The sequence below is a fragment of the Rhagoletis pomonella genome, unplaced genomic scaffold, assembly GCF_013731165.1.
Source record: "Rhagoletis pomonella isolate Grant_MI unplaced genomic scaffold, Rhpom_1.0 Rhpom_scaffold_00007, whole genome shotgun sequence".
Classification (NCBI taxonomy): domain Eukaryota; kingdom Metazoa; phylum Arthropoda; class Insecta; order Diptera; family Tephritidae; genus Rhagoletis; species Rhagoletis pomonella.
This window is the reverse complement of record NW_023458561.1, coordinates 34,551,867-34,576,428: the sequence shown is the minus strand read 5'-3', so window position 1 is coordinate 34,576,428 and position 24,562 is coordinate 34,551,867. Positions and strand designations below refer to the sequence as shown.

General features: G+C 33.1%; 2 protein-coding genes across 2 annotated transcripts in view; one reads left to right on the top strand and one right to left on the bottom strand.

The window, feature by feature from the left end:
* LOC118742682 (probable cytochrome P450 49a1) overlaps positions 1-21,595 on the top strand; it is a 28,185-nt gene extending 6,590 nt beyond the window's left edge. Inside the window, exons 4-13 of the mRNA XM_036474935.1 lie at positions 10,119-10,199; positions 10,594-10,710; positions 13,011-13,087; positions 13,293-13,488; positions 13,700-13,865; positions 17,076-17,245; positions 17,383-17,461; positions 20,437-20,539; positions 20,851-20,975; positions 21,251-21,595. Of these exons, the coding sequence (XP_036330828.1) occupies positions 10,119-10,199; positions 10,594-10,710; positions 13,011-13,087; positions 13,293-13,488; positions 13,700-13,865; positions 17,076-17,245; positions 17,383-17,461; positions 20,437-20,539; positions 20,851-20,975; positions 21,251-21,364 (1,228 nt within the window). The 3' untranslated portion in view covers positions 21,365-21,595. The remainder of the gene's footprint in view (positions 1-10,118; positions 10,200-10,593; positions 10,711-13,010; positions 13,088-13,292; positions 13,489-13,699; positions 13,866-17,075; positions 17,246-17,382; positions 17,462-20,436; positions 20,540-20,850; positions 20,976-21,250) is intronic.
* The window catches only part of LOC118742685 (G protein alpha o subunit), a gene marked incomplete in the record, with an annotated part of 381,368 nt that overhangs the window by 316,640 nt on the left and 40,166 nt on the right, over positions 1-24,562 (bottom strand). The window contains 1 exon segment of the mRNA XM_036474943.1: positions 24,196-24,356. Within this exon segment, the coding sequence (XP_036330836.1) occupies positions 24,196-24,356 (161 nt within the window).

Here is a 24,562-nt window from a genome sequence, read left to right as displayed (position 1 = left end):
AGATTTCATTTATTTTATCAATTTAATACAATACAATTTTTCAAACAGGTGGCAGCCCCCCCTAAAAATATTTTCGGCAATATAATTTCCTAAACCCTTTCAGTTTGATACCCATATTGCAATATTCAACTTATCTTATAAATCAAATTTAAAGTAAATTTTTAAACAGGTGGCAACTCTAAAAAAATATTTTTGGCTGTAAGCCTTCTTCATTCTCTTTCTTTTGACGCCCATATTGCAATATTAATTTTTTCTTATCAATTTACTTAAACTCCAATTTTCAAACAGGTGGCAACTCTCTAATTTTTTTTCTTCCTAAATTTTAAGTTAGACCTCTAGCAATGCATCGGTGAAAACTGTATTCAAATCCATGCATTCGTTTTCGAGTGATGCGCGAACAAACATACAGACAGACAGACAGACAGACAGACAGACAGACAGACAGACAAAAATTCTAAAAATGGTTGATTTGACTTCTGGTGCTTTAAAAAAGACCCCCCACATTAATTTTTCTTTAATATCTATAATGTACAGACATCGACCTGTTACAATTTTATTATATGTATAGATAATTGTTTTCTGCAGGGATATGAATTCACGTTCATCTGAAAGTTGTGTAGTAGTATAAATAAGCATATATACATACACACGCATAAATGTATTTTAACAGATGTTTCAAAAAAATTTCAGCATTGTACCATAACATAAACGTATGAAATTTATTTTCATACATAAGAGTATACATATTCACATAGAAGGTGGTATACAAACACATACATACATACATACATACATACATACATACTACATATGTATGTGAATGTTCATATACCTTGCAAACCAAAGTTCCCGAAACCTTAACGGAATCTTTAGGAGTATCTCATTTCTGTAACGATTCTTTTACGAATCTTCAAAGACAATTGTATGAAGTAGTTGATACGAACTTGTAAAGAAATTTCTGTAGGAAAAATAAATAAAATTCTGAAAAAATCTGCAAGAAATCCTTCCACTATTTAGCAGCATTCAGACATGTTCTGAAATTCGAAAATTTGAAATCGACTCGATTTCGATAATTTTTTCAAAGGTTTTTAACCCACAAATTTAATAGTATCGCATTAAAATGATGTATTTCATATCGCCGCTACTTCTTTTACGGTTTTCAATTAAATTATTCACCCTTTTCATCAGATATAATTGAAAAATCTTTGGCGAATCGAGTCGATTTCAAAGTTTCGAATTTCAGAACATGCCCGATTATTTTCATTTCTTTACCGATTTTATTCCGAAATTTCGTTAAAGAATCGAAGTGTGCACAGTTTATTTCATTTTAGAAAATTCGGCAAAACACCGGGTGAGATCTGTACGAATTCTTTAAAATTTCTCTACAATTCAGAATACATACTCTGAAAAAATGGTTTGCAGGGTATATACATGTAAGTACAGTTATGAAAACTACAGCCATAGTTTGCAATTAAAGTAAAACTGCATGCAGCCTGCCAGCATTTATATGTGTGTTCAGTCCGTAACACGCACTCTCATGCAATTTCCTACTGCTGAGTTACTGAGTTTTCTTTGCACAACGTACGTACATTAGACTGCATCACCCCCATACAAAAAAAAAAATCGGTACTGTTTTTCCGTTAGAATTATAAAATCTATTATATTTTAAGACTTGTAACAATATATTTCGGAAAAATATTAAGATTTACGTGAGCTGGACCGATTTGAAAATGCCTCAAAAAAATTGATATTTTTAAGTTTTTCAAATCATTAAAAAATACCTTAGATAACAGCTTAAGCTTCAAAAATTCTTCATAATGAGATCTGGGATTCTGTTTTTGAACTTTTTTCAAAGGTTGGTTTAAGAAAAACTTAAATAACTCAGCCAAAACTTCACCGATATAGACAATTGAGGTATCAATGGAAAAGTATTTTCTCACCTTATATTTCCTTGCAAATGTATTGGCATTTGAACAAATTGGAACGTGAATCAGTTTCTTTGTAAAGAAGTGAAAAGGATGAGAAAATACGTTTCCAATGATATCTCATAAATCGGTAAAGTTTTGGCTGAGGTATTCAAGTTTTTCGTAAACGAATCTTTGATGAGAGTCCAAAAAAAGCATCAAAAATCTCATTAGTAAGATTTCGTTGAGCATTTTTTAATACTTTTAAGCAGATTTTTTAAACATAAAAAGTTTTATCATCTGAGGAGATTTTTCCAAAAATTCTTTTAAAACCCAGTTTTTATTCATAAAAAAACTCAATTTTTGGAGGTATTTTGAAATCGGTGAAGCTCACACAAATCGTAATATTTTCCGAAATATTTTGGTGAAGTCTTCAAATATAAAACATTTTGTAATTCCTGCGGAAAATCCCCAACTTTTTTTGTTGATGCAGTCTAATGTACATACATACATATGTACTTATGTACGAGTATTATGCACAAATATAATTAGACATTCAATTAAAAACGCATTGCCGTGAATTGCATTTATCCATCGATCCTTCGAGCGAGCGCTAAGGAAAGCTCTCTTGTATACAAGCTTTTATACATTCGTGTGGCAATAACTGCAAGTATGCATTTAAGATTTGATGCTAACACAGAACACAGAATAATAAAGGAAGCATTTTTAAAGGATATTTACACTAGATTTGTTAAGCATAAAAGTCTATGATTTTTATGGAAATGAGTAAATTTTGCTGCTATTTATTAAGGAAATTTAATGCTTTCATTTGATTTTAGTAAGGAATAGGAAATTTACGCTTACAAACCTTTTTTTAATTATAAATTAAGCAGAAAATGTACTTTTACCTAATTGTTTTGCAAGCTTTTGAATAGCGTTTATGTAAATATAGTGCCAGACATAAGGATAAGGTCACCCTTCATTGAAAAGTTTTGACTATTTTTTATTATTTGATTTTGGTTATTATTTGTTTTATAAACAAATTATTCATTCTAAAACAAAAACTATATAACGTACTTTTAAGGCGCAGTGAAGCACGCTGGGTATTTGGTAATTCTTTATAAAAAGTGTGAATTTTTATTAAAACTTTGTAGATTTTTTTTAATTTTTGTACAAAGTCTGAAACTCATAACAATAGTTTTATAAGTTTCAGACTTTGTACAAAAATTAAAAAAAAAAATTGCAAAGTCTCAATAAAAATTTACACTTTTTATGAAGAATTACTAAATATCCCTCCCAAAACTTTTAATGCTTCATTCATATAAAATAAAATAGATTTGAAGAGCTTTATGAAAAGAGATTTTCAAACCGAGTTTCGATTTATGAAACATACTTAATTTTTTATAATTGTGGGTGTTAGTTAATATATTTACGAAAATATTTAACCCTGTAAATGGAATTTATAATTTTATAACCAGACTCTGAATATGGTGCACTTTATTCAAAGGTATTTTAATATAGTATTTGCCTTATCTTATCACTTTATTATCACTGAATAAAATTTTTCAAAGGGGTGGCAACCCGCTACAAAATTACTGTCGATAGTAAAATTTCTTAACCTTTTTAGTTTGATACCCGTATTGAAACATTTCCCTTTTTATCTATCCAATAATTAAATAAAATTTTTCAAACAGATGGCAACTCTACACAAAAATATTCTTGCAGTAAACTTTCGTAAACCTTTTGAGTTTGATACCCATATTGTAATTTTTAATTTACCTTATCAATGAAAGCAAATTAAAAATTTCAAACAGGTGGCAACCTTCTAACAAATATTTTTGAGAGCAAGCCTTCTAAACCTGTAGAAATGGATAGACTCAAATTTTTCAAAATTTCGAACAAAAACTGTGAGATTTTTCATGAAACATTTTTGTTTGTGCCAAGCCTGAAACTTGGATTTATAATGATTTTGTTATAAAATTAACTATATTTTTATAAAAAAGTAAGAAAAATTATTAAAAAAATAATAATAAATAGCCAAAATTTATTAGATATGCCGCGATGCGTTCATATCTATCGTTCAAATGAATAAAATGAATATGAATATTACTCATACGACATGTTGAACATAGGTACGGTGACCATCCGTTATTTATTTCCAAGGACAGTCCTTTTTCTCATGTTGCTGTCCTTTGACTTTATTTCTTTTTCTAGAAATGTATTTTGTCTTTTGTTTCAATACTTGGACATTTCGAAGTACATTTTCTGATACGATGTCAAACATAATGCATTTCATATATTACAGCCTAGTAGATAAAAAATTTTGAAGAAAGAACAAAGAATACAGAAAAGTGGGAAAACTCATCCTTGTCATTTACCTTATCGAGGCGAGTGCATTTACCATTCTTATTAATGTACTGTGCAAAGTTTATTTTCTTTTAGGGGTAACAAACAACTCGCATTAGGGATTCACCATAGCTTAGATTAAGGTACGCGTTGACTGCTACTCTGTATAGTTCGGCAGCCAGAATGTTCATTGTGAGATATCACTAGCGTGACCTGCTGTCAAGTAAAAGATCCTTATTATCCCGTACACAGAGGAGAAGGCTGTGAATACTCAAGGATTCTTAGTCCGCTAGGCAACCGATAAGAGATGCTTCAGTCAGGGCAGTGGCAGAAAAAGTGTTCGATGTGCTTTACCTCGTTCCTGAAGCTTTAATTTGTATGTATGTATGTATGTATATCTTAAAAGCTACCGTCTCAATGCTTTTGAGTATCTTGTTTTATCAATAAGTCAACAAAAATGTTTTGTTATAAAATTTTGGCATAAAATACTTGAAATTCAATCGCATTTCATTGCCTTTTACGAGTGTAAACGATATCAAATAAGACAACAACAGCACAAAATTCTCAAATAGCCCGAAGCTGATGGCTATGACGCGCTGAATTCCATTGCCGCCTTAACAAGACCAAGTAAGGTAGCAATGACGCCGGCTCATCTTTAAGCTGAAATTGAAACTGAGTGAAGAGCCAGCAATTGCTCACAGCATGTGCGTGCTACATATAACGAATAAAAGTAATTAAAGAAAGTAAACGAAATAAAAACAAATGATGTTGTAATAAAGCACTAAATGTAAAAAAAAAAATATTCATAAAGAATTGCCGCATTCATAACTCATAATTCAGTTAGCTTGCATGCAACCTCAATACCTCAGCAACTATGTATGCACGTATGTAAATACGTATGCTTAAGTACTTTTGAGCAGTGATATAACATTCATATATGTATATGTATATGCATTGGGGCGGTCCTTAAAAAAATAATACCGCAGTCTCAGATATCACATATAAATTTTGGTCTCGATTGGAGTCGGTTAAGACGTCTTCATAAGGCAATCTGAGCTTTGCCACCTGTGCGGCACGCCTTAATTGTCTCCAATTGAAACTGACATATAAGATTATTATAAAAAGGTACTATTGCCATGACAACTGAAGCCTGTAATATTTGTTCAGCTAATTTAAATTTGAAACATTATCAGGTTGCTTTACCAATTCTTTGGTTAATCTATCGTTACCTAAAGGCGAAAAGGTGCTAAGTCCATTTTTTGAAAACTTTTTGGAGACCCGAAATGCCGTATTAACTGTGTATTATCTATCATTCTGCTACAAAAAATTCAAAATTGGAAAAAGTGGATTTAACACCTTTTCATTTATGTAGCGATATGGATCATAGAGTAAAAAATAAAATTTTACGAGCATCCTCTAAATGTATGCTTAAAATCGTAAAGTTTGATGCCAGCACCTCCTTCGACAAGAGGAACAATTTTAGAAGCTGCCCCGAAAACTATCTTTGACATTTTTTGTTTGACCACCTTTATGTACATACCTAGCACATTTAATGGCTTACGCGCGGTATGCGTGTGAAATTTGAGTTATTAAGCGCATTCGTTCGGCATTGCTTGTGCGTAGTTTTCTTTAACGGTGCCAGCAAATGGGTGTATGAAATCGTCTTAGAATCGTAAATCTTGAAACAGGGAAGTCACAAAAGACGTTAATATGGATGTATGCATGCAGTAATGCTTGACAACCTAAATAGGCAATGCACATGCGCATACGTCACAATGGGTGCGTCAAGTCAATATCACCGGCGTGCGCGCGTGAGCAGTTGCACGTTAACCATCTGCTTGATTGAGCCTAGACGGTTGACAGGTGGAGGCTGTTAAGACGAGCCGAATTTGGGTGGATGAATAATAAAGCGAAAGCCTTACCGTTAAGTTGTAGTAAAAATATGGGTCTCTGCATATATTTTTGAGGTTACGTTATGCCTCATTTTAATATTGCCTGCGGTTCATCTGTCAACTAAAATGAGCTATAAATGAAGGCAAACGTTTTTCGATGAGCTTATTTCCATTTTATGTAACTATGTATACTGCCGGCAAAAAGTATTGGCACAGCAAATTTTCCACATTATATGCAACAATTTTTTTCTAATACTTTTCCGCCATTTTTTTTTTATAAAAATATGGTTCATTCTATAACAATAAACATAAAAATATATTCACTAAACTTTGTGCAAAACTCACGAAAATTCAGAAAATTTTCATGTAAATTTTCAACATTTTAATCAGATGTTTTAGAATTTTGTATGAGTATTTTATTATAACAAAACACAAGTTTTAAGTAGCTAGGAATTACCGCTGATTTTTGGCAATTTTTTTTTCATGCTTGAAAATACTTTGTATGGAAAAAATGCAAAACACTTTCAACAAAAAAAAAAATTCTCAAAAATCAAAGCGAACTTGCATTTTTTTACCAGAATTTAATGGGCTTGAAAACCGCACACACAAAAAAAATTCTAAAGAATCTGATTAAAAAGTTGAAAATTTGCATGAAAATTTGCTGAGTTTTCCCGAGTTTTGCACAAAGTTTAGGAATTATATTTTTTTGTCTTTTGCTGAACCATATTTTTTATAAAAATTTGGCGGAAAAATATTAGAAACAAATTTTTGTACATATATATTGTGAAGAATTTGCTGTGCCAATACTTTTGGCCGGCAGTGTATATGCTATGCTCTTAGTAATGTTTTTTATGGCACCTCATATTTTTTGCCATTCATATCGGTTAAAAGGCAGGCCTAATTTTCGTCTGCGATATCAATGGTGACGAAATTCCCTATTGTACTACTTGTCCGAATCATCAATTCAAATACGCATAAGTGTGCTCAAATATTTAACACTTAACTAAATAGTTGATTTTTGTTGCCGACAAATTTCTGTTTGTTGATTTTTATGATTAGAGCTTAACCTCAACCGTTTGACGCGAATTCGCACTTTCGATTTCAGTCGAAGAATTTTCACTTTTTTTTCTTGAGGTGCTATCGATACATTTCGTAAATACACTCAAAAACGTTAAGATACTGGTAAATTGCTAAATTGAACTGGCTTTAGCTGTGTGTATGTATAAGAAATCAGCAGTGTTTTGGTTTTCATTTTTCTCCACTAATTAACACTTCCACATTGTTTTGAAAACAATGAAATCATATACATAGCTCTGTTTGGCTACCAAATAGTAATACAACAACAAAATTCAAGCAACTTTATGCGGCACAACGCCCACTGATTCTTGTAAAATTTTTCCGTAGAAACAGTAACTGGCCTTGAAATTGTTCCAGGTGGGCATAATTACGAAGACTAGTTCTTTATAAGTTTTGTCCATTTATTTTGTTTCACAGAAATATAGTTGATATCACAACGAAAACCTTGCAATTTAATGTTTGGGACTTTTTAAAATTCACCAAATTTCAAACATTTTAATCAGAATTTCTAGAAAAAAATCGGTTCTACAGTTTTGTCGCCTATTCAAGTCCAGGTGTTGATTTGTTTTAAATATTTGTAATATTTTTCGAGCTAAATTTTTTTGTTATTATTCTACAATTTTCGACCGAATTTTAACCAAAACCATATAAATTACAGTTTCAAACTTAATACGCATTTATTTCATAAGAAATTCATGCTTATATGGAAAAAAGTCCAAAAACCCGACACAAAAAAAAAAAATTCTCAAAAATTAACGAGATGTTTTAGTTGGTTGAAACTTGCACCTCTTTTGACTATAATTGTATGGGCTATAAAGCTGCATACCTACAAACGTCATAAAGATTCAGATTAAAATGTTGAAATTTTGATTAAAATACGCTGAATTTTCCTCAATTTTTAGTAAAGTCTGAAACTGTGGTTTATATGATTTTGGTTAAAGCTTGGAAAATTTAAGAAAAATAACAAAAAAATTTAGCTCGAAAAACATTACGAATATTAAAAAAAGATCAACACGTGGTCATTTGTTTGAGTCACTGTATAATACGCCAAGGCATTTTTTGTCCAGGATATAAGATCTGCACCGTTAAAAAACTTAATTAAATTTATCCATCGTTCGTCCGATACTCTAAAATGAGATGTCGAATTAAGGGGCTTGGCCTGTGGATATGCAGTAAGCTTTTAATTTTCCGAATCTTTAAAAAAAACTTAATTCAAGTTATTTAAATAATAAATAAACTATTCCTATTTATGGGCATCAAGCGAAATGCTTTTGAAAAGGCTTTATTTCTAAACGAAATGTATGAGGGTTGCCACCTGTTTTAAAAAATAAATTTAAATTTAATTTAAGGCAATAGAAATACCGCCAGATGGAGCAGGTTTAAGGAGATAGTAGTTGAAAATATTTTGCAAAGAGTTGCCACCTGTTTAAGAGTCAAAATTTGTTAACTTATACACAAGTCGTATGTAATATTAAAAAAATGAGTGCCAAAGAAACGAGTGTTAAGAAATCTTTAGTTTGAACTTATAGAAATTTTTGAGGTGTTTGAAGAGGGTTTCCACCTTTTAAAAAGGATAGATTCAAATTATTTACTAATGAATTATTAAAAGTTGGGTATCAAGCGAAATGGTTTTGAAAATTATTTTTTTCTGAACTGTGTTTGGGAGAGCCACTCTACGTGTTTAAAAATAAAATTCAACTAACTGAACAGTTAATTGCAATATGATACATATCAGGTAAAATATATTTAAAACAATTCAAGTTTAAAAATACGTTTACAGGGTTGCCACCTGTGTGAAAACTCCAATTTATTTAACTCATATCCAAGTTAAGTAAAATGTTAAAATATGACTGCCAAACATAAGTTAAAAAAAAAAAAAACGTTGAAAAAAACTTTCATTTGGGCTGCCATCTATTCGAAAAGTAGTATCTATCAACAGCATTTTTTGTGAAGATCATCAGATCAGTACCGTTATTTCGAATTTCAAAATGATGTGTCAAATTAAAGGACTGGGCCGGTAGATGTGTAATAAGTGCTGTTCACTCAGAAACGGCTCAGCGGATTTAGACTTGACTTGAAAATTGTATATCGGGCCAGAGTGTATAGCTGCCCGAAACATTAACTTCACTCAGAAACTTGGAGAAGTATAGATTTTCTAAGTGTAAGTGGAAAATATTAGAAAATCTTTGGCGGCCGAAAACATCATTTTGTTACTTAGGGCTTTTGTTGAAGCGATCGAAAAACAAAATTAACTCCACTTAGGCTTTTTAACCGAAATATCACTTATAATTAACTTAGCTTAACATAAACAAGTAACTTTTAAGCAAAAAACCAAATCGTATTAGTATGGGACCACCTCTGAGACACTACCTTTCCGATGCAAAAAGAATTATCGAAACCGGTTGGCGTGGTCCAAAGTTATGCGGTAACATACATAAAAAATAAAATAAAAACTAAAACAATAAAAAAATTAAAAATATTCCGATGAACTGATAACCTCTTCCTTTTTTGGAAGTCGGTTAAAAACCTAAGTGAAATTAGGATTTTTTAATAAATAGAAAACGCAAATAAATATGATGTTTTAGTACTCAAACAACTATAATTAAGTTTTTCTAATAAAATCATTTTTCATACAATGACATAACAATATTGTTGAAGACAATTTTTTTTTTAACGAATGCCACATTTATCCATTCGAGTATTTTATAAAGCCTTATAACTTTGTTATAGTTAACACTATTAAAATAAGGAAAAGACAGATCAAAGGGGTTTTCTCCAAAGATTAACACTATAATATAAACCCAATTGTGAGTTATCCCGACTTAGGCTGCTTTAAAAAAAAAAAACTGGCACAGATACATATGTACGTCTCTTAACATTTCTTTTTCCACACTTACAGACCCTCAATGCCCTCACTCAAGCACTACAAAGGTAAATTACGGTACGATTTCTTTGGTGATATCGCTGGACTTATTGGTGTGTAAGTGTGAAGAGAGTAGCAAAAAAAGAAAGTGTATTACAAATTAACTGTCAACGTTTATCTTGTATATCTACAAACAAACATAATGCCACATAAATGTACATATATTAGGGCTGGGACAATCCGCTTATTCGGATATCCGTACGGATAAAATACGGATATACGGTTGATATCCGCTCTCTTTTCCTACCCGGATAGCCAGTAATATCCGGTTAATATCCGGATATTCCAATTTTTTAAGCAGATGTTCGAATATTCGAATAACCGGAATATACCGATATTAAAAAAAAAACGGATAGAACTCCCAGTCCTAACATACATACATACATACATGCATTAACGTATGAAATGAAGAGTAATGTAAATGTAATGCAATAAATTTGTATTTCCCTAGACATGGCAAAAACTGGGCGCTGTTCCGACAAGAGGTACAACAAATACTACTACAACCGCAGACGGCAAAACAGTATGTGCCATCACTAAATGAAATAGCTAGCGAATTTATGCAAAGGTGCAGTTTTTCCCCACATATATATGGACACAAAGATACATATGTATGTACATTAGACTGCATCACCATAAAAAGTTTCGGGTTTTCTGCCGGGATTACAAAATGCATTACATTTGAAGACGTCCACCAAAATTTTTCGGAAAAATATTGTCGATGTTTTTGCAAAACCGTCCATCGCCCAATTGCAAAACCGCCTATCTTACAGCACTCAAATTTTACAGTAGAGCAAAAAAACGGTTTATTCTTTGAAGGCATTACTTTGATAGGCGGTATTTTCTCTAGCTCTTCTGTTTTACAAATCTGTTGTTTTAATGCATAAATCTCGATGCATAAATCTCGATGCATGGAGTTCGGGGTTACCAAATCTCATTTTTGTCACACGGCGATTTAGGCGGTTTTGCAACTGGTCGATGGGCGGTTTTGCAAAAACATCGACGATTTACGTGAGCTGGACCGATGTGACAATACCTCCGAAAATGCACTTCTTTATGAATAGTAACATTTTCCTAGAGGATTTTTTGAAAAAAATCCCCTCAGATGACAAAATAGTGTAAGTTTAAAAATATTAAAATTTTGTTCCACGCAATCATAATAATAACATTTTTTTTTCATCATGGAATGAGGTTGGTTTATCTTATGTTTCTCTTTCAATGAGCTTATTTGCAAAGAAATAAGAAGGGTGAGAAAATACATTTCCATCCCTTTCCAATTTTTTAAGCTTAAACTGATTTGTCATCTGAGGTGATTTTTCTCAAAAAAGACTTAAAAGACTATTTTTATTCACAAATTCATTAAATTTTTGGAGCTTTTCAAATCGATCGAGTAGCTCGTTTCTTGTAACTCTTATCTACCGATTATTTCTCTACTGGTAGAGAATATACGTCATTCTCTACTACTCATTAGCAGCAGAGAACAAGGCGGCGAATTCTTGTATGAATTCGCCTTGGTAGGGAATTGTTACAGAAATCAGCTATAGGTCACGTAAATATTTAATATTTTATTGCAAGTCTTAAACTATAATATATTTTATAATTCTAGTGAAAAATCAGTACCGATTTTTTTTTTTTGTATGGGGAGTGATGCAGTCTAATGTAGACACATCCCAACAAGCAAAATAAACTTAAAGAAAGTTTTTTTTAAGTTTTCAATTATAAACATTAAGCTTACAAAACGTTGATGTTTTGTTTATAAAACGCTTGAAAGTAAGCGTAATATAATCGAAAAGGAACATTGGTTATAAGCGTAGAAATATAAACTTGTAATAAATGTTCAAAAGAAAGCTTTTTATAAGCGTAAAAGTGTAAACTTATAATAAAGGTTCAAAAAAAGTTTTATATAAGCGTATCAATATAAACTTACTAAAAATTTTCAAAAGAAAGCTTTTTATTAACATTTTTATAACCCTTTATTTAAAGATATTTCATTAAAAACTCATACATAGATTGCTTAACATCTAGAAACTAAACGAAATGCGAATTTTCGGCGGACTCATCTACAGTCGCGAAAATATAAATAGGGAATAGACATTTTAGCATACAAATTCACAATAACACATACAAATTAAGCATAAAAAAGTTAATTATTACATCTTGTTGCGTGCTTTCAATTACTTGCGGTTATTGGCAAATTGGAAAAGCGACATCGATGCAGCTATATATTCCGCTTCATCGCCGCCATTCTCATTGATGAACTTTTCTGAAAAAAATTTAATACATTTTTAATTGAATGTTAAACTAAGAAAGGATAAGGGGAACTCATCATTTGAAGACTCGAATGCTCCACCGATTAGCGCAGCGGGTCCTGGATTGGATTTTCTTGTTTTACCGCATTGGTTTTATTTAATTTTTTCTTTTAATAATATATTTTAAAAAACGTAAACACGTCACTTACGATTGAAAAAATTTTATATTTACTACTTCATGTCGTTGGCATTTGCATTTCATTTATAAGTTTAAGTTATTTATAAACATTCGCTCTCAAAACTTATTAAAGGTTTGTTTGAAAAAACTTTTAATAAGCTTAATATTAAAAATTCTTATTTAACGCTTATTATAGCAAACTTAATTTAAGTTATTTTTAAAAACGTTTACTGAAATGCTTGTTGGGATACATACAGCCATTTGTACATACATACAAATTAAGTATTTTCGCATAATTTTTGTTAAATTTGAGTTAAATGAAATGTCAAAAAAGAAGAAGCGAAAGAAGTACACAATTTGTTTGGATGCTGTTTGTACACAAATCATCTGAAGTAATAATGATGATGTGGCTAATGTTTTTGCGTAATTTATAAATTACAGAGTACATGAAATGCGCAATGAAAATGATGAGCTGCCAGCAAATTTTCTACACGAACTTCACAAGTGGGCGTTGGAATGTGAGTATATAGTAAATGAAATTGCAAAATACAAGTATAAAATGACTGACAGGACATGGCGTGTGTGTATGTGTACGGTTGAAAGTGTGGGTTAGTTTAGAATTATACTCGGCTGAAGTATGTATTTCGTGTATTAAACAGCAATAACAGTACTTAATGTACATATGTATGTATGTATTTTGTCTTTTTGTGTATTCTTTGTTAGCTGTGGGACGTGTGGCATTGGATACACGCCTTGGCTGTTTATCACCAGACGGCAGTGAAGAGTCCCAACAAATCATAAACGCTATAAATACGTTCTTTTGGGCTGTGCCACAACTGGAGCTGCGTATGCCACTCTGGCGTTTCTATCCGACAAAGGCGTATCGCAGTTTCGTAAAGGCGTTGGATCAGTTTACAGAGTAAGTTATGTTTTTGGCAAAATGATGATGCGCATGATGAGAGTGTTGACGTTGATGTTGATGGTCCTTATGGAATACTATATGTATGTAGCTAGTTTTTGAAGTAATTAAATAAGCAGATACTTGTCTCATTAATTCTGTAAGCTAATTACTTTTAAAACAAAACACAAATTTGCTTTTAATAAATTTCAAATAATTTTTCGTTTCTTAGAATTTGCATGCGTAACATAAGTCGAGCTATGGATCGCGCTGACGCTACGAAAGCGCTGCAAAGTGATACTACCGATTCGATAGTGGGACGGATTGTACGTAAAACGGGAAATCGCAAATTGGCGGCGGTGCTGGCAATGGATTTATTCTTAGTTGGTGTTGATACAGTGAGTCTATTAACAAGTTTTTTTTTTTAAGTACAGAGCAAAATTTTGTGATTTTTAAATCGTTAGAGTGCAGTTTGGGAAAAGGTGAAGAAATACGACTTTTTGTAAACTAATACTTAAAAATGCTTCTTCTTATTCTTTGGCCCTGTTCAACAAAGCACGCCAGTCGTTTCTCTTTTGTGCCAACTGACGCCAATTGGAAATGCCGAGTGAAGCCAAGTCCTTCTCCTCTTAATACTTTCAGAGCAGGATCGCTTCTGTCCATTCGTACGACTATGTGACTAGCCGGTGTAGCCGCTGAATTTTAATTCGCTGCACTATGTCTACGTCGTTGTAAAGCTCATACAGCTAATCGTGAAATCGTCTGCGGCATTCGCCATCGCCAACGCGCGAAGGCCCACAAATCTTTCGCAGAATCTTTCTCTCGAAAACTCCTAGAGCCGCGCTTCATCAGATGTTTTCATTGCCCACGCCTCCGCGTCATACACCAGCACAGGCATGGTGAGTGACTTACAGGCTAACCTAATACGCACGCCGCGATTTTACTGTCACAAATTTTTCATTCACATACAACTTGTATGGGACCAACCGAAATTGAACGGTGTGCGTATGAAGCTAACTCAATTTCCAATTTTTATTCAGCGTGACATTTTGATTTGACGTTTCGCTGAATGAAATCAAATGCAAACGCATGCAAGCCAATTTTGGGTGACATATAGCCACGAGTATTAGATTGGCCTCAAGGCGAATTTATACAAGGTGGTGTTACTGGCGAATTTAGACTTTCGCCGCAGTCCTTCTGAATGTCAAAATAATGTGTTTGTTGTAAACAAGGCGTATTCCTCGGTTACAGCGGCCACACAACCTAGTTTGAAACAATAGATAAAAAGGGTTGGCCGAAAACAACTCTCCCACTTTAAACACACTTGGGGTATTCTCAGTACTCAGTACTTCTCGGTACTTCATAAGTACTATTTATAACTTTATTAAATTCTAAATACTTGCTACTAACAGGCCTATTCTGCGTTGGTAACAAAAATTTTGTTACCGGTTAGTAAAGTTACTGTCAATTTTTAAACCCTTTTCGTATTCTCTACACTCTTTTAACCGGTAAATTTTGTTACCATCTCATGAGCAGGTAACAAAATATTGCCCCGTGAAATATGCAACACCAGAATTTACACAAAACTCCATAGCTGAATTGCTGAACAAATTAAAATGCTACAAAGGTAAATAGAATTGCGGTTGGAAGAAGTGGTGACAATTGTTGGTAACAAAATTAGCTTGTTACAAAATGTTCGGTTACAAGCAGAATAGGCCTGTTAGTACAAAAATTAAGAATTTCGATATGTTCGGTACTATTGTGGCTTATTGGACTACTTCGGAGTTTTGGGAACTTTTTCGGAATTTCGAGATTACGAACGACCATTTGGTAGTTTCTAAACTATTTTGGGACTATTTCGAGTCATTGGGACTACTTTGGGATTTTCGAACTGTTTCGTGTTTTTCAAGACAACTCAGGATTTTGCGGGATTTTTTTGACCGTTTCGGGACTTTCACGACTTTCGCTATTCTCGTGACTATTTCGGGATTTTCGGAAATAAAATTCGCTAAGCTGAGATGAGCTGAGTTCAAGTGAATTGAAGTGAGTTGAGTTCAAGTGAATTGAAGGTATAGTCAGTTGATTTGAGTTGTGGTGTTGGGAGGTGAAATGAGTTGAGTTAAGGTGAGTTTCGTTGAGACGAGTAATGTATAGTAAAGTATTTAGCCGTCTTCTAAGTACACTAGTTCTTTAGTGGCAGTATTCCGCACATCTAATGTATTTACCTGAGAGTTTCCACCTTTTAAAAAATTATATTCAAATTATTAAAAAAATCAATTATTACAAATTACAAAATAACATTTGTTTCTTAACTTAACTATAAGAGGGTTGCCACCTGTTTAAAAAATGAAATTCGATTTGAATGAAGGGAATTAGGTAAGAGAAATATGTATCACCATACTTATGCCAAACAAAGGGGGTTTCAGAAGATAGTAGTTTGAAAATATTTTTAAGAGGATTGTCACCTGATTGAATGTCGAATTTAGTTAACCTTTATACAAGTTATCAATATCAAAATACATATGGATGTCAAACGAAAGAGTGTTGTATTTTTGAAGTATTGAAAGAGGGTTTGCACCTGTTTAAAAATTACTTAATAAGTTAAATTAACTATTAAAATATGGGTGTCAATCGAGGGGGTGTGAGAAGTCTTTATTTCTGAATTATATTAAGCGGGGTTGCCACATGTTTAAAAAATTTAAATAAAATAGGTATCGCAATTTCAGACGAAGGAGAGTTAACAAAGTTTTAGCTTTAAAATACTTTCAAAGAGAGCTGCCAACTGTTTTAAAAGCCGAATTTACTTAACTTATACACAAGTTTTATGAAATATCTCTAAATGTGCGATAAAGTTGATTTCTTTATTAACTAAGAACATTTTTTTATAGGTATAGTGTGATTTTATATTTGATGAAATTAAAAATCTGCACTATGCGAGACCCCTTTTCACTCAGAAACGGCTGTACGGATTTAGATGAACAATGGCATTCGGATCGCTTATAACTCAGACTAACAATTGGAATATTTTTTAGATTTTCAAATTAACTAGTACTTAATTATCACTGTCAATACTAAAAAAATGATGCGGACTTCAATGCGCGATTCTCGGAACATTTTCTTCTCTTATTAAAAAAAAAACCAAAGCACTTCACTCAGTGTGTTTTACATACCTGCCCCAATTCCGTTGCGTTTAAAATATAAAATAAAATATAAGTTCAATCCGAAACATAAAAAAAAAAAAACAAATCAACAAAAGTCTAACCCGCAAGCTAAAAATTTTGTAAACTTTTGGCGGCACTTTGATAAATGGCCCGATTATTTTCGGTCTCTGGTTATAGCACTTGAAAGTGTCTGCAACGAGCACTTCAGTACAGACAAAATTAAATTACATTTCTTTCAATGTACTCATGTGAGTATGTAATGGAATAAATATTTGCTTTTCAAAGCAACTCCCAATATCTGGCATGTGTATGTATTTAATCCTAATATAATCTTTTTAGTTGTTTCTCCTTTTTAATTTAATATTATGTACCTTGTCATCCAAAAAACTAATATGTGATTTCTTTTTTATGGTTTTTCTTATATTTATTTTCATAATTTCAACTAAGACCTCAGTCGCCATCTCCTCAACCATTTATCAGTTGGCGAAAAATCCTGAAAAGCAACAAAAGCTTTTCGAAGAATTACGAAATGTGTTTCCGACTCGTGAAGCAGAAATCGATCAAAGCGCTTTGGAGCAAATACCCTACTTGAGAGCCTGCATAAAGGAGACTTTACGGTATGGTTTTTTTTACCTGAACATATACATACATATAGTTGCATACATAATATTTTCGCTTTAATATATGCGTTTATAAATAAAAATTAAATCCGTAAGTAGGTACTTAGTTGTATGAAGTTCATTTTTGTTTGCAGAATGTATCCAGTTGTTATTGCGAATGGCAGAAGTTTGCAAACGGATGCCATAATTGCTGGATATCACATACCCAAAGGTGTAAGTACTACCATATATGTACATATGTATGTATGTATGTACATATGTGCATACTTTACATACGCAATATTTTGGATTAAAGATAAAAAATTATAAATACATATTTGTACATAAGTATATGTGTGTAAGAAAAGCGGCAAATTTTAAGAATAAGCTGTTTTTGGCTTTTTTTTTGGGGGGTAGTAGTTTTTTTGAAACTTTTTAACAATTCCGGAGAGAGAAATCTTCAAACTTAAGCGTTCTTGAGCCTCTTTCGCTTGGGGCCCATATTGTAATATTTCTTTTAGATGATTAATTAAATTAAAATTGACTTTTAAAAAGGTGGCAACGCTCTTAAAAAAATGTTTCGAATTCTTTACAAACCTTTGCTTGGCCTCCAGAATATACTGTTTCATCAAATTGAATTTAGCATTTCCGTAGGGGGCAACCTTCTTCAAAATATTTTCAAAGTAGAGTTTTCTTAAACCTTTTTACTTAGTTTACAACCCATTTTTTAACACCTCATTTAATAAATTAGTAAAATTGCTTTGAACTATTTAAATCGATGATAGTCGCTTTCAAAAATGTTTTCGAAACTAAACTTTTTTTGATTTAACTTATCTAATCGTTAAATTTAATTTAGCTTTCCAAAACAGGTGGCAATCCTTTTATAAAAATGTGTTTGAAATAAAGCTGTTTTTAACCTCCTTTAAGTGATTTATGAACATATCGTATTTCTTTGGACTTTTGGCTGGGAACCCTCTTAACAAATTACACTATATGTACTATGTTAATCCAACTCATAAGCTAAATTTTATCCAAACCCGTTTAGCCGTTTTATCGTAAAAGAGCAACAAACATACTCACTCACTCAGGAGCTTTCACATTTATAAAGGCAGTGTTACACGGTTGGGAATTTGCCCAAAATTTGGTGTAAATCGTATCCCAATCGTGTGAATCCACAAATATCTTTCTTTAACCCAACCACGAAAAACAATTTGTTCAAATTGCTCAATAGAAGTTCGCTGTATTATACCAATCGTGTGACTTTAGAATAAATAATAGTTGTCCTAATTTGTATACCTCTCTTGAGCGTGAAATGGTATTATACCTTTGGTCCGATGTTTGTAAGTACCAGAACAAGAAGAGATAGACCCATTAAAATGTATACTTAAATGATCAGAACGACGAGCTGAGTCGATACAATCTAGTCTCTCAGTTTTCGAGTTATCCGAATGAAATTTCGTAGGTGGGTGCATTCTTATAATGTATTAATCATTTGTCGGAACCGGAAGAATCGGACCACTATAACATATAGCTCCCATACAACCGATTGTTCAGATATAAGATTTTTCGTTATAACTTCTCCATTTATACAGCTAGGAACATGAAATTTTGCAATACTTCCACCCATTATTAACAAAAAACTTAGAGTAAAAATTACAAAGATCGGGTTGCTATAACCTATAGCTCCCATACAACTGATTGTTCAGATATAAGATTTTTCATTATAACTCCTCCATTTAAGTAGCTAGGAACATGAAATTTTGCACTGTTGTCACTTATTATCAAAAGAATACTTTCAGTGGAAATGGCGAAGATCGGGTCGCTATAATCTATAGCCTCCATACAACTGATTGTTCAGATATGAGATTCTTTGTTATAACTTCTCCATATATGCAGCTAGAAACATGAAACTTCGCACTATTTTCATTCATTATCAACATAATGTTTACAGTAAAATTAACTTAGGTAACTATAACCTATTTATTGCCTCCATACAACTGATTGTTCAGATATGAGATTTTTTGCCATAACTTCTCCATTTGTGCAGTTAGGAACATGAAATTTTGCAATTCTTCCTCCCATTATCAACAAAAACTTAGAGTAAAAATTACAAAGATCGGGTTTCTATAACCTATAGCCTCCATACAACTGATTGTTCAGATATGAGATTCTTTGTTATAACTTGAAATAACTTGAAACATGAAATTTCGCACTATTTTCACTCATTATCAACAGAATTTTTACAGTAAAATTAACAAAGATCAGGTTACTATAACCTATTTATTGCCTCCATGTAACAATTCAGTTGGGTATATGGGGTTTTACTGTAAAAATCCTTCATTTGGACAGCTCAAACCGATAAATTTCGAAAGCTATTTTATAAATAACAATACAAAGTCTACTGAGAAAATCGTCAAAATCTATGCTGTCTAAGCTTTATCTCTTATACCACTGATTTTTCAGATACCACTTTTTGCGATATACATATCTCGTTTATGTAGGAATCTAAACCCATTAAATTGTGTTACCGGATTATATACCGATCACACATCGGAGATTCGGGGCTATATAAGGTATATCTTCCATACCTCTGATTGTTTAGATATGATTTTTTTATATACATATTTATCTCCTCTATCTATGTATGCTGTGAATATATAAATTTTTTCAAATGCAGTAATCTGTTAAAGTAAAATTTTTAAATGCTCATGAAAGGTATGAAGCCTTCGGCATAGCCGAAGACAGCGCTGCTCTTACTTGTTTTTTATTTAAAGAAATGTGCAAATCTATACAAATGTACCCATCATGTGGCACTGCCTTAATATTTGTAGGATAGGATAGGATATGTAGTAGCAGGCAACATGTTTGCCGAAAGAAAATAGAACAGTTAAGAAGTATACATACGTTTTCTTAATTCGTTTGATACGATATTACATCAATCAATCACTTTGCCGCCACACCCATCAGACAGTAACAACACTTTTAATGCCTAATTTTAAACCCTAATCATATGCTATGTATGGACATGTACATACGTATGTATGTATTTATACTCACATGCATACATATGTAGAAACATATGTATACATACGCACGTATGTATGTACGTAACACGTAAAAACGCCGGACATGTGTACATAAGCCCATAAATTAAATATCACTTAAACGCATTTGTTTTCTCTTTTTCCACCACTTTTCATTTTTCGCAGACACATGTCATATTCCCGCATCTGGTAGTGTCCAACGATCCCGCATATTTTCCAGAGCCGAAACGATTTCTGCCTGAACGTTGGATGAAGCAGAGCGAAACGAGTAAGTTGTCATGGCCATTTTGTTTTAAATTGCATGCCACGCCATGGCATGCCGATGCATGTGTCAATTCCAATTGACACAGAAAAAAGTAGTCACACACACACACACACACACACACAGAATATGTGAAATGTAAGCAGAAACGAGAAAAGGCAAAAAAGTTGTAATTTTCGCAAAGAAATAAAAATAAAAAAATTTCGCGCACAAATGTTTGAGCGTATATGAGTATGTCTGTGTGGGTGTGCATGCCGAGCTTTTGTTGTAACCTATTCACATGGTATGTATGTATACACTTTCATTACATTCCGTAGGTGCGCAATGTCCACATGTCGGACGAAAAATCCATCCTTTTGTCAGCCTGCCTTTTGGCTATGGTCGTCGCATGTGTGTGGGACGTCGTTTTGCCGAGATCGAATTGAATATGCTGTTGGCAAAGGTGAGTGATTATCGCATATGAGATGTACTTTACACCCATGAGAGTGCACAAATGAGCACGTACATACATATTTATGTACGGAAATCGTATGTATGTACGTATATAGCAGTGTTTAAGTTCCACTTATGTCAAAATGAAAATTTCAAACTAAATTGCAATTTTGCCAAATTGTTGTCAAATACACGCACACAAACCTCCACATAAATATATTTACATACATTTTAACATTTTCTCATATGCCATACATACATATGTGTTATTTCATTTACTTGCAGATATTTCGAAAATATAAAGTGGAATACAATTCCGGCGAATTAGTGTATAAAGTTAATTCAACCTACATTCCAGAATCGCCACTTAATTTCAAATTGACATTACGGGAGGAGTGAATGCATTGGGTGCAAGCCAAAATTGCCCAGCAACGACACAAAGTTGCATTTAAGTGGCGCGTACTAATAGGTTCAATATTTGTTTAGTGATTGTTTTTGTTGTTCGCCATTATGTATGTATGTATATGTTAGTCTCGCCGATATGGATTTTATACGTGCTTTTTTATTATACAAAATGTTTGCTTAGTGTAAATACAAATTATGCTAATGTTTTGTAAATTGTGTACTTTATGGCAGTATTATTAAATTTTGATATTAAGTCTGCACTGGAGTCTTTTTTGTGGAATTATCTAATATTTATTAAATTGAGTTGCTTGGTAAAAGGCGACCTACACGTTTATTATGGTTGTCGTTGCCGATACGAATATTTAATATTGACCGTGGAAAACTTACTTAACCTTTATGATTACAATAATTATTGCCACATCTTTGGCATCTCTCTCGTCGCACAACGCTACCCTTTCACATTAAATGTGGGCAAAAATTATGGACGAATTTAAATGAAAATTTGTTTCTCAGTGAGTTTGAGGACGCTGAATTCAAAAATGCATTATTTTTTAGATAAATTTTATACTTTCGCTGTAAATCCAACCTGAAAAGTTTGCTTCTTCGTTCGATTTTCAAAAATCAGGTGTCAAATTATTTATAGGGTCACCTCCTATTAAAAAAAACTCGCGGCACCTTCCATTCAAACCGAATTTTTCATAGTGCATATCTCTGGAATTGTTTATGGTAGGGTACTGGAAATTAGGGATATACATATATGTATATGATATCATGGAAAAATTGGGGGTATTGGAAAAGGGGGACTGGTAACTCCCATGAGAACTGAAACTTTAATTTTTCATGTTTCTTGGGCTTACAATTTCACCCGCCAGGTGACGCTGAAGTCAATTTGGCTCGCTCATATTCGAGTTTTGTATTGGTAACGACAAGGGCAATATTAGTGCTGAACCACTGAGTATGACGTGATTTTTCAATAATGCCTTGCGTTAAAGCTTCATTCGGATTTAATCTCAAATTACCACCGTTTATTCAACCACCAGAACCATTGCGCTCCTGGATAAGACATTTCATGTATTTCGACTCAAATAAGTCTATGTATGTACGTATATACCCGTGCTGGATTATGGCGCAAAAGCATGGACAATGACAACTTCGGATGAGGCGGCTCTTCGAGTATTCGAGAGAAAGATTTTGTGGAAGATTTACGGGACTTAAGGCATTGCAGACGGCGAGTACCGCAGACGATGAAACGATTAGCTGTATGAGCTTTGCAGCGACATGGACATAGTGGAGAACAGTGAATTAAAATACAGCGACGCTATAGCTCTAAAAGTATTCAACTCGGAACCAAGTGGAGAAGGATCGAAGAGTATATTCAATTACCAGTGTTTTGCAGGCGAGGTCTTGGCCATCAAAGAGGCGGGCAAACTAATTTTAGCCTCGAAGCTAGCGAGAATCAGCATTGTTCTTTTCTTGGATAGTCTGGCAGTGCAGACGGTTATGGCTTTAGCTGACAGGCATGTCGTTTCACTGATCTATGTGGCGGGCCACAGCAGAATTGATGGCAACGAGATGGCTGACGAGCTAGGCAGGAATGAGTCGGTTCTGTTATAGAATCAGAGGAGGTTGTTGTGGCTTTGATCTATATATAGGGCCACATATCTCAGCACTACAAAAACGTGGCGTATAGTAGGTGGTGGAAGAACCTCCAATCCTGCAGAGTATGCAGTAGTCTGTGGCCCACGTACTGCGTTAAACGCAATGTATTTCTTATCAAACTAAACAAAAGAGATCTATCTCTACTAACTGTCGTTTACACATAGCACTGGACCGTTGGAATTCATGCAAGACTAGGACTGGAACACAACACTTTTTGTCGTAGCTGTAATTCACCAGATATAGAAGAAATGGTGAAGTATCTGCTCTGGAATTGCCCAGCACACTAGACATAAGTGATGTTCTTTACGGGTTGAATTGTGAGTAGTAGTTTTAACACGGCACGCTTAAGTGCTAATTGGAGTTGTTAAGCTCGGCACTTCAACCAACCAGCCAACCAGACATGTACGTGCTTCTAATGCCGAATTTCCACTAGGCATTGAAATGACAAAAAATGTCTGCCATTTAAAAAAAATGCCATGTGGAAATGATCTTAATGATTATTTTTTTTAATGTAATGGCAAGATTATTTTTTAATGACGGACTTTGTCATTTGTCATTTTTGCCATTTAATGCCTAGTGGAAATCCAGCATAAGTACTTGACAAAAAATATTTAGCTTTTTTACAGAGACACATGAAACCACATGTATGAGCTTCTGAATTTTAAAAATAAAATAATTTTAACTGTTTATTTTTTGTTTTCTGTTTTATTTTAAACCTAAAAACCTATTGGGTGTGCTTTTGAGATAAATGTATGTATATGCAAACAATATCAAATTAGATATAAAGCCAAGAAAAAATGCGGAGCATGTTCCAAGAAAATAGTGTTATTGTATGGGGGCACAGGAAACCTGTTAAAAAATCAAATTCAATTTAATTAATTAATTGCTAACAAACTTTCATATGTACATGTGTATTTAGAAAGAAATACATTAGTTAAGAACAAAAAAAAATTGGACTTGGACGGTGCGCTTAAAAATTCAGTACATCATTATTTTTTAGGTAACTTTATTATTCCTTGAAAACATTCTCTAGCGAACTGCATATTGCAAGCTAAATTAAGAAATATTGCATGAAACCACTTCATCCGTAGCAGAGTAAAAGTATGTTCATAAAAATTAGAATCAAGTAATTTGTTTATATGTATGTATAAAAATAAATTACTCACTATTTAGCGGAATCATTCAATTGATATTCGTTGCTACGTGAGAAGCACTCTTGAACACCAGCATCCTGCCACAATCGTTTCATGGCAGCCAAAAGCTCCTCTGAGAAAGGTTCCGTGTCGTGCATGCGTTGGCAAACATCAAATACCATTTTTGCATCATTCTGAAAGTTATAAAGAATACACGCACACGCAAGGTGAGGTTATTAGTGTTTCGATGTATTGAAGTAGCAGGAATATACTATAACTACGTACATATAAATATACTTATGCATTACACCGGGTCGCAAAAAACTTTGTAACTAATCCCCCAGTTTGTAAGCTTACTTGGGGACGATAATCGCGACATGAAAAATTTCGTTGCTGACAT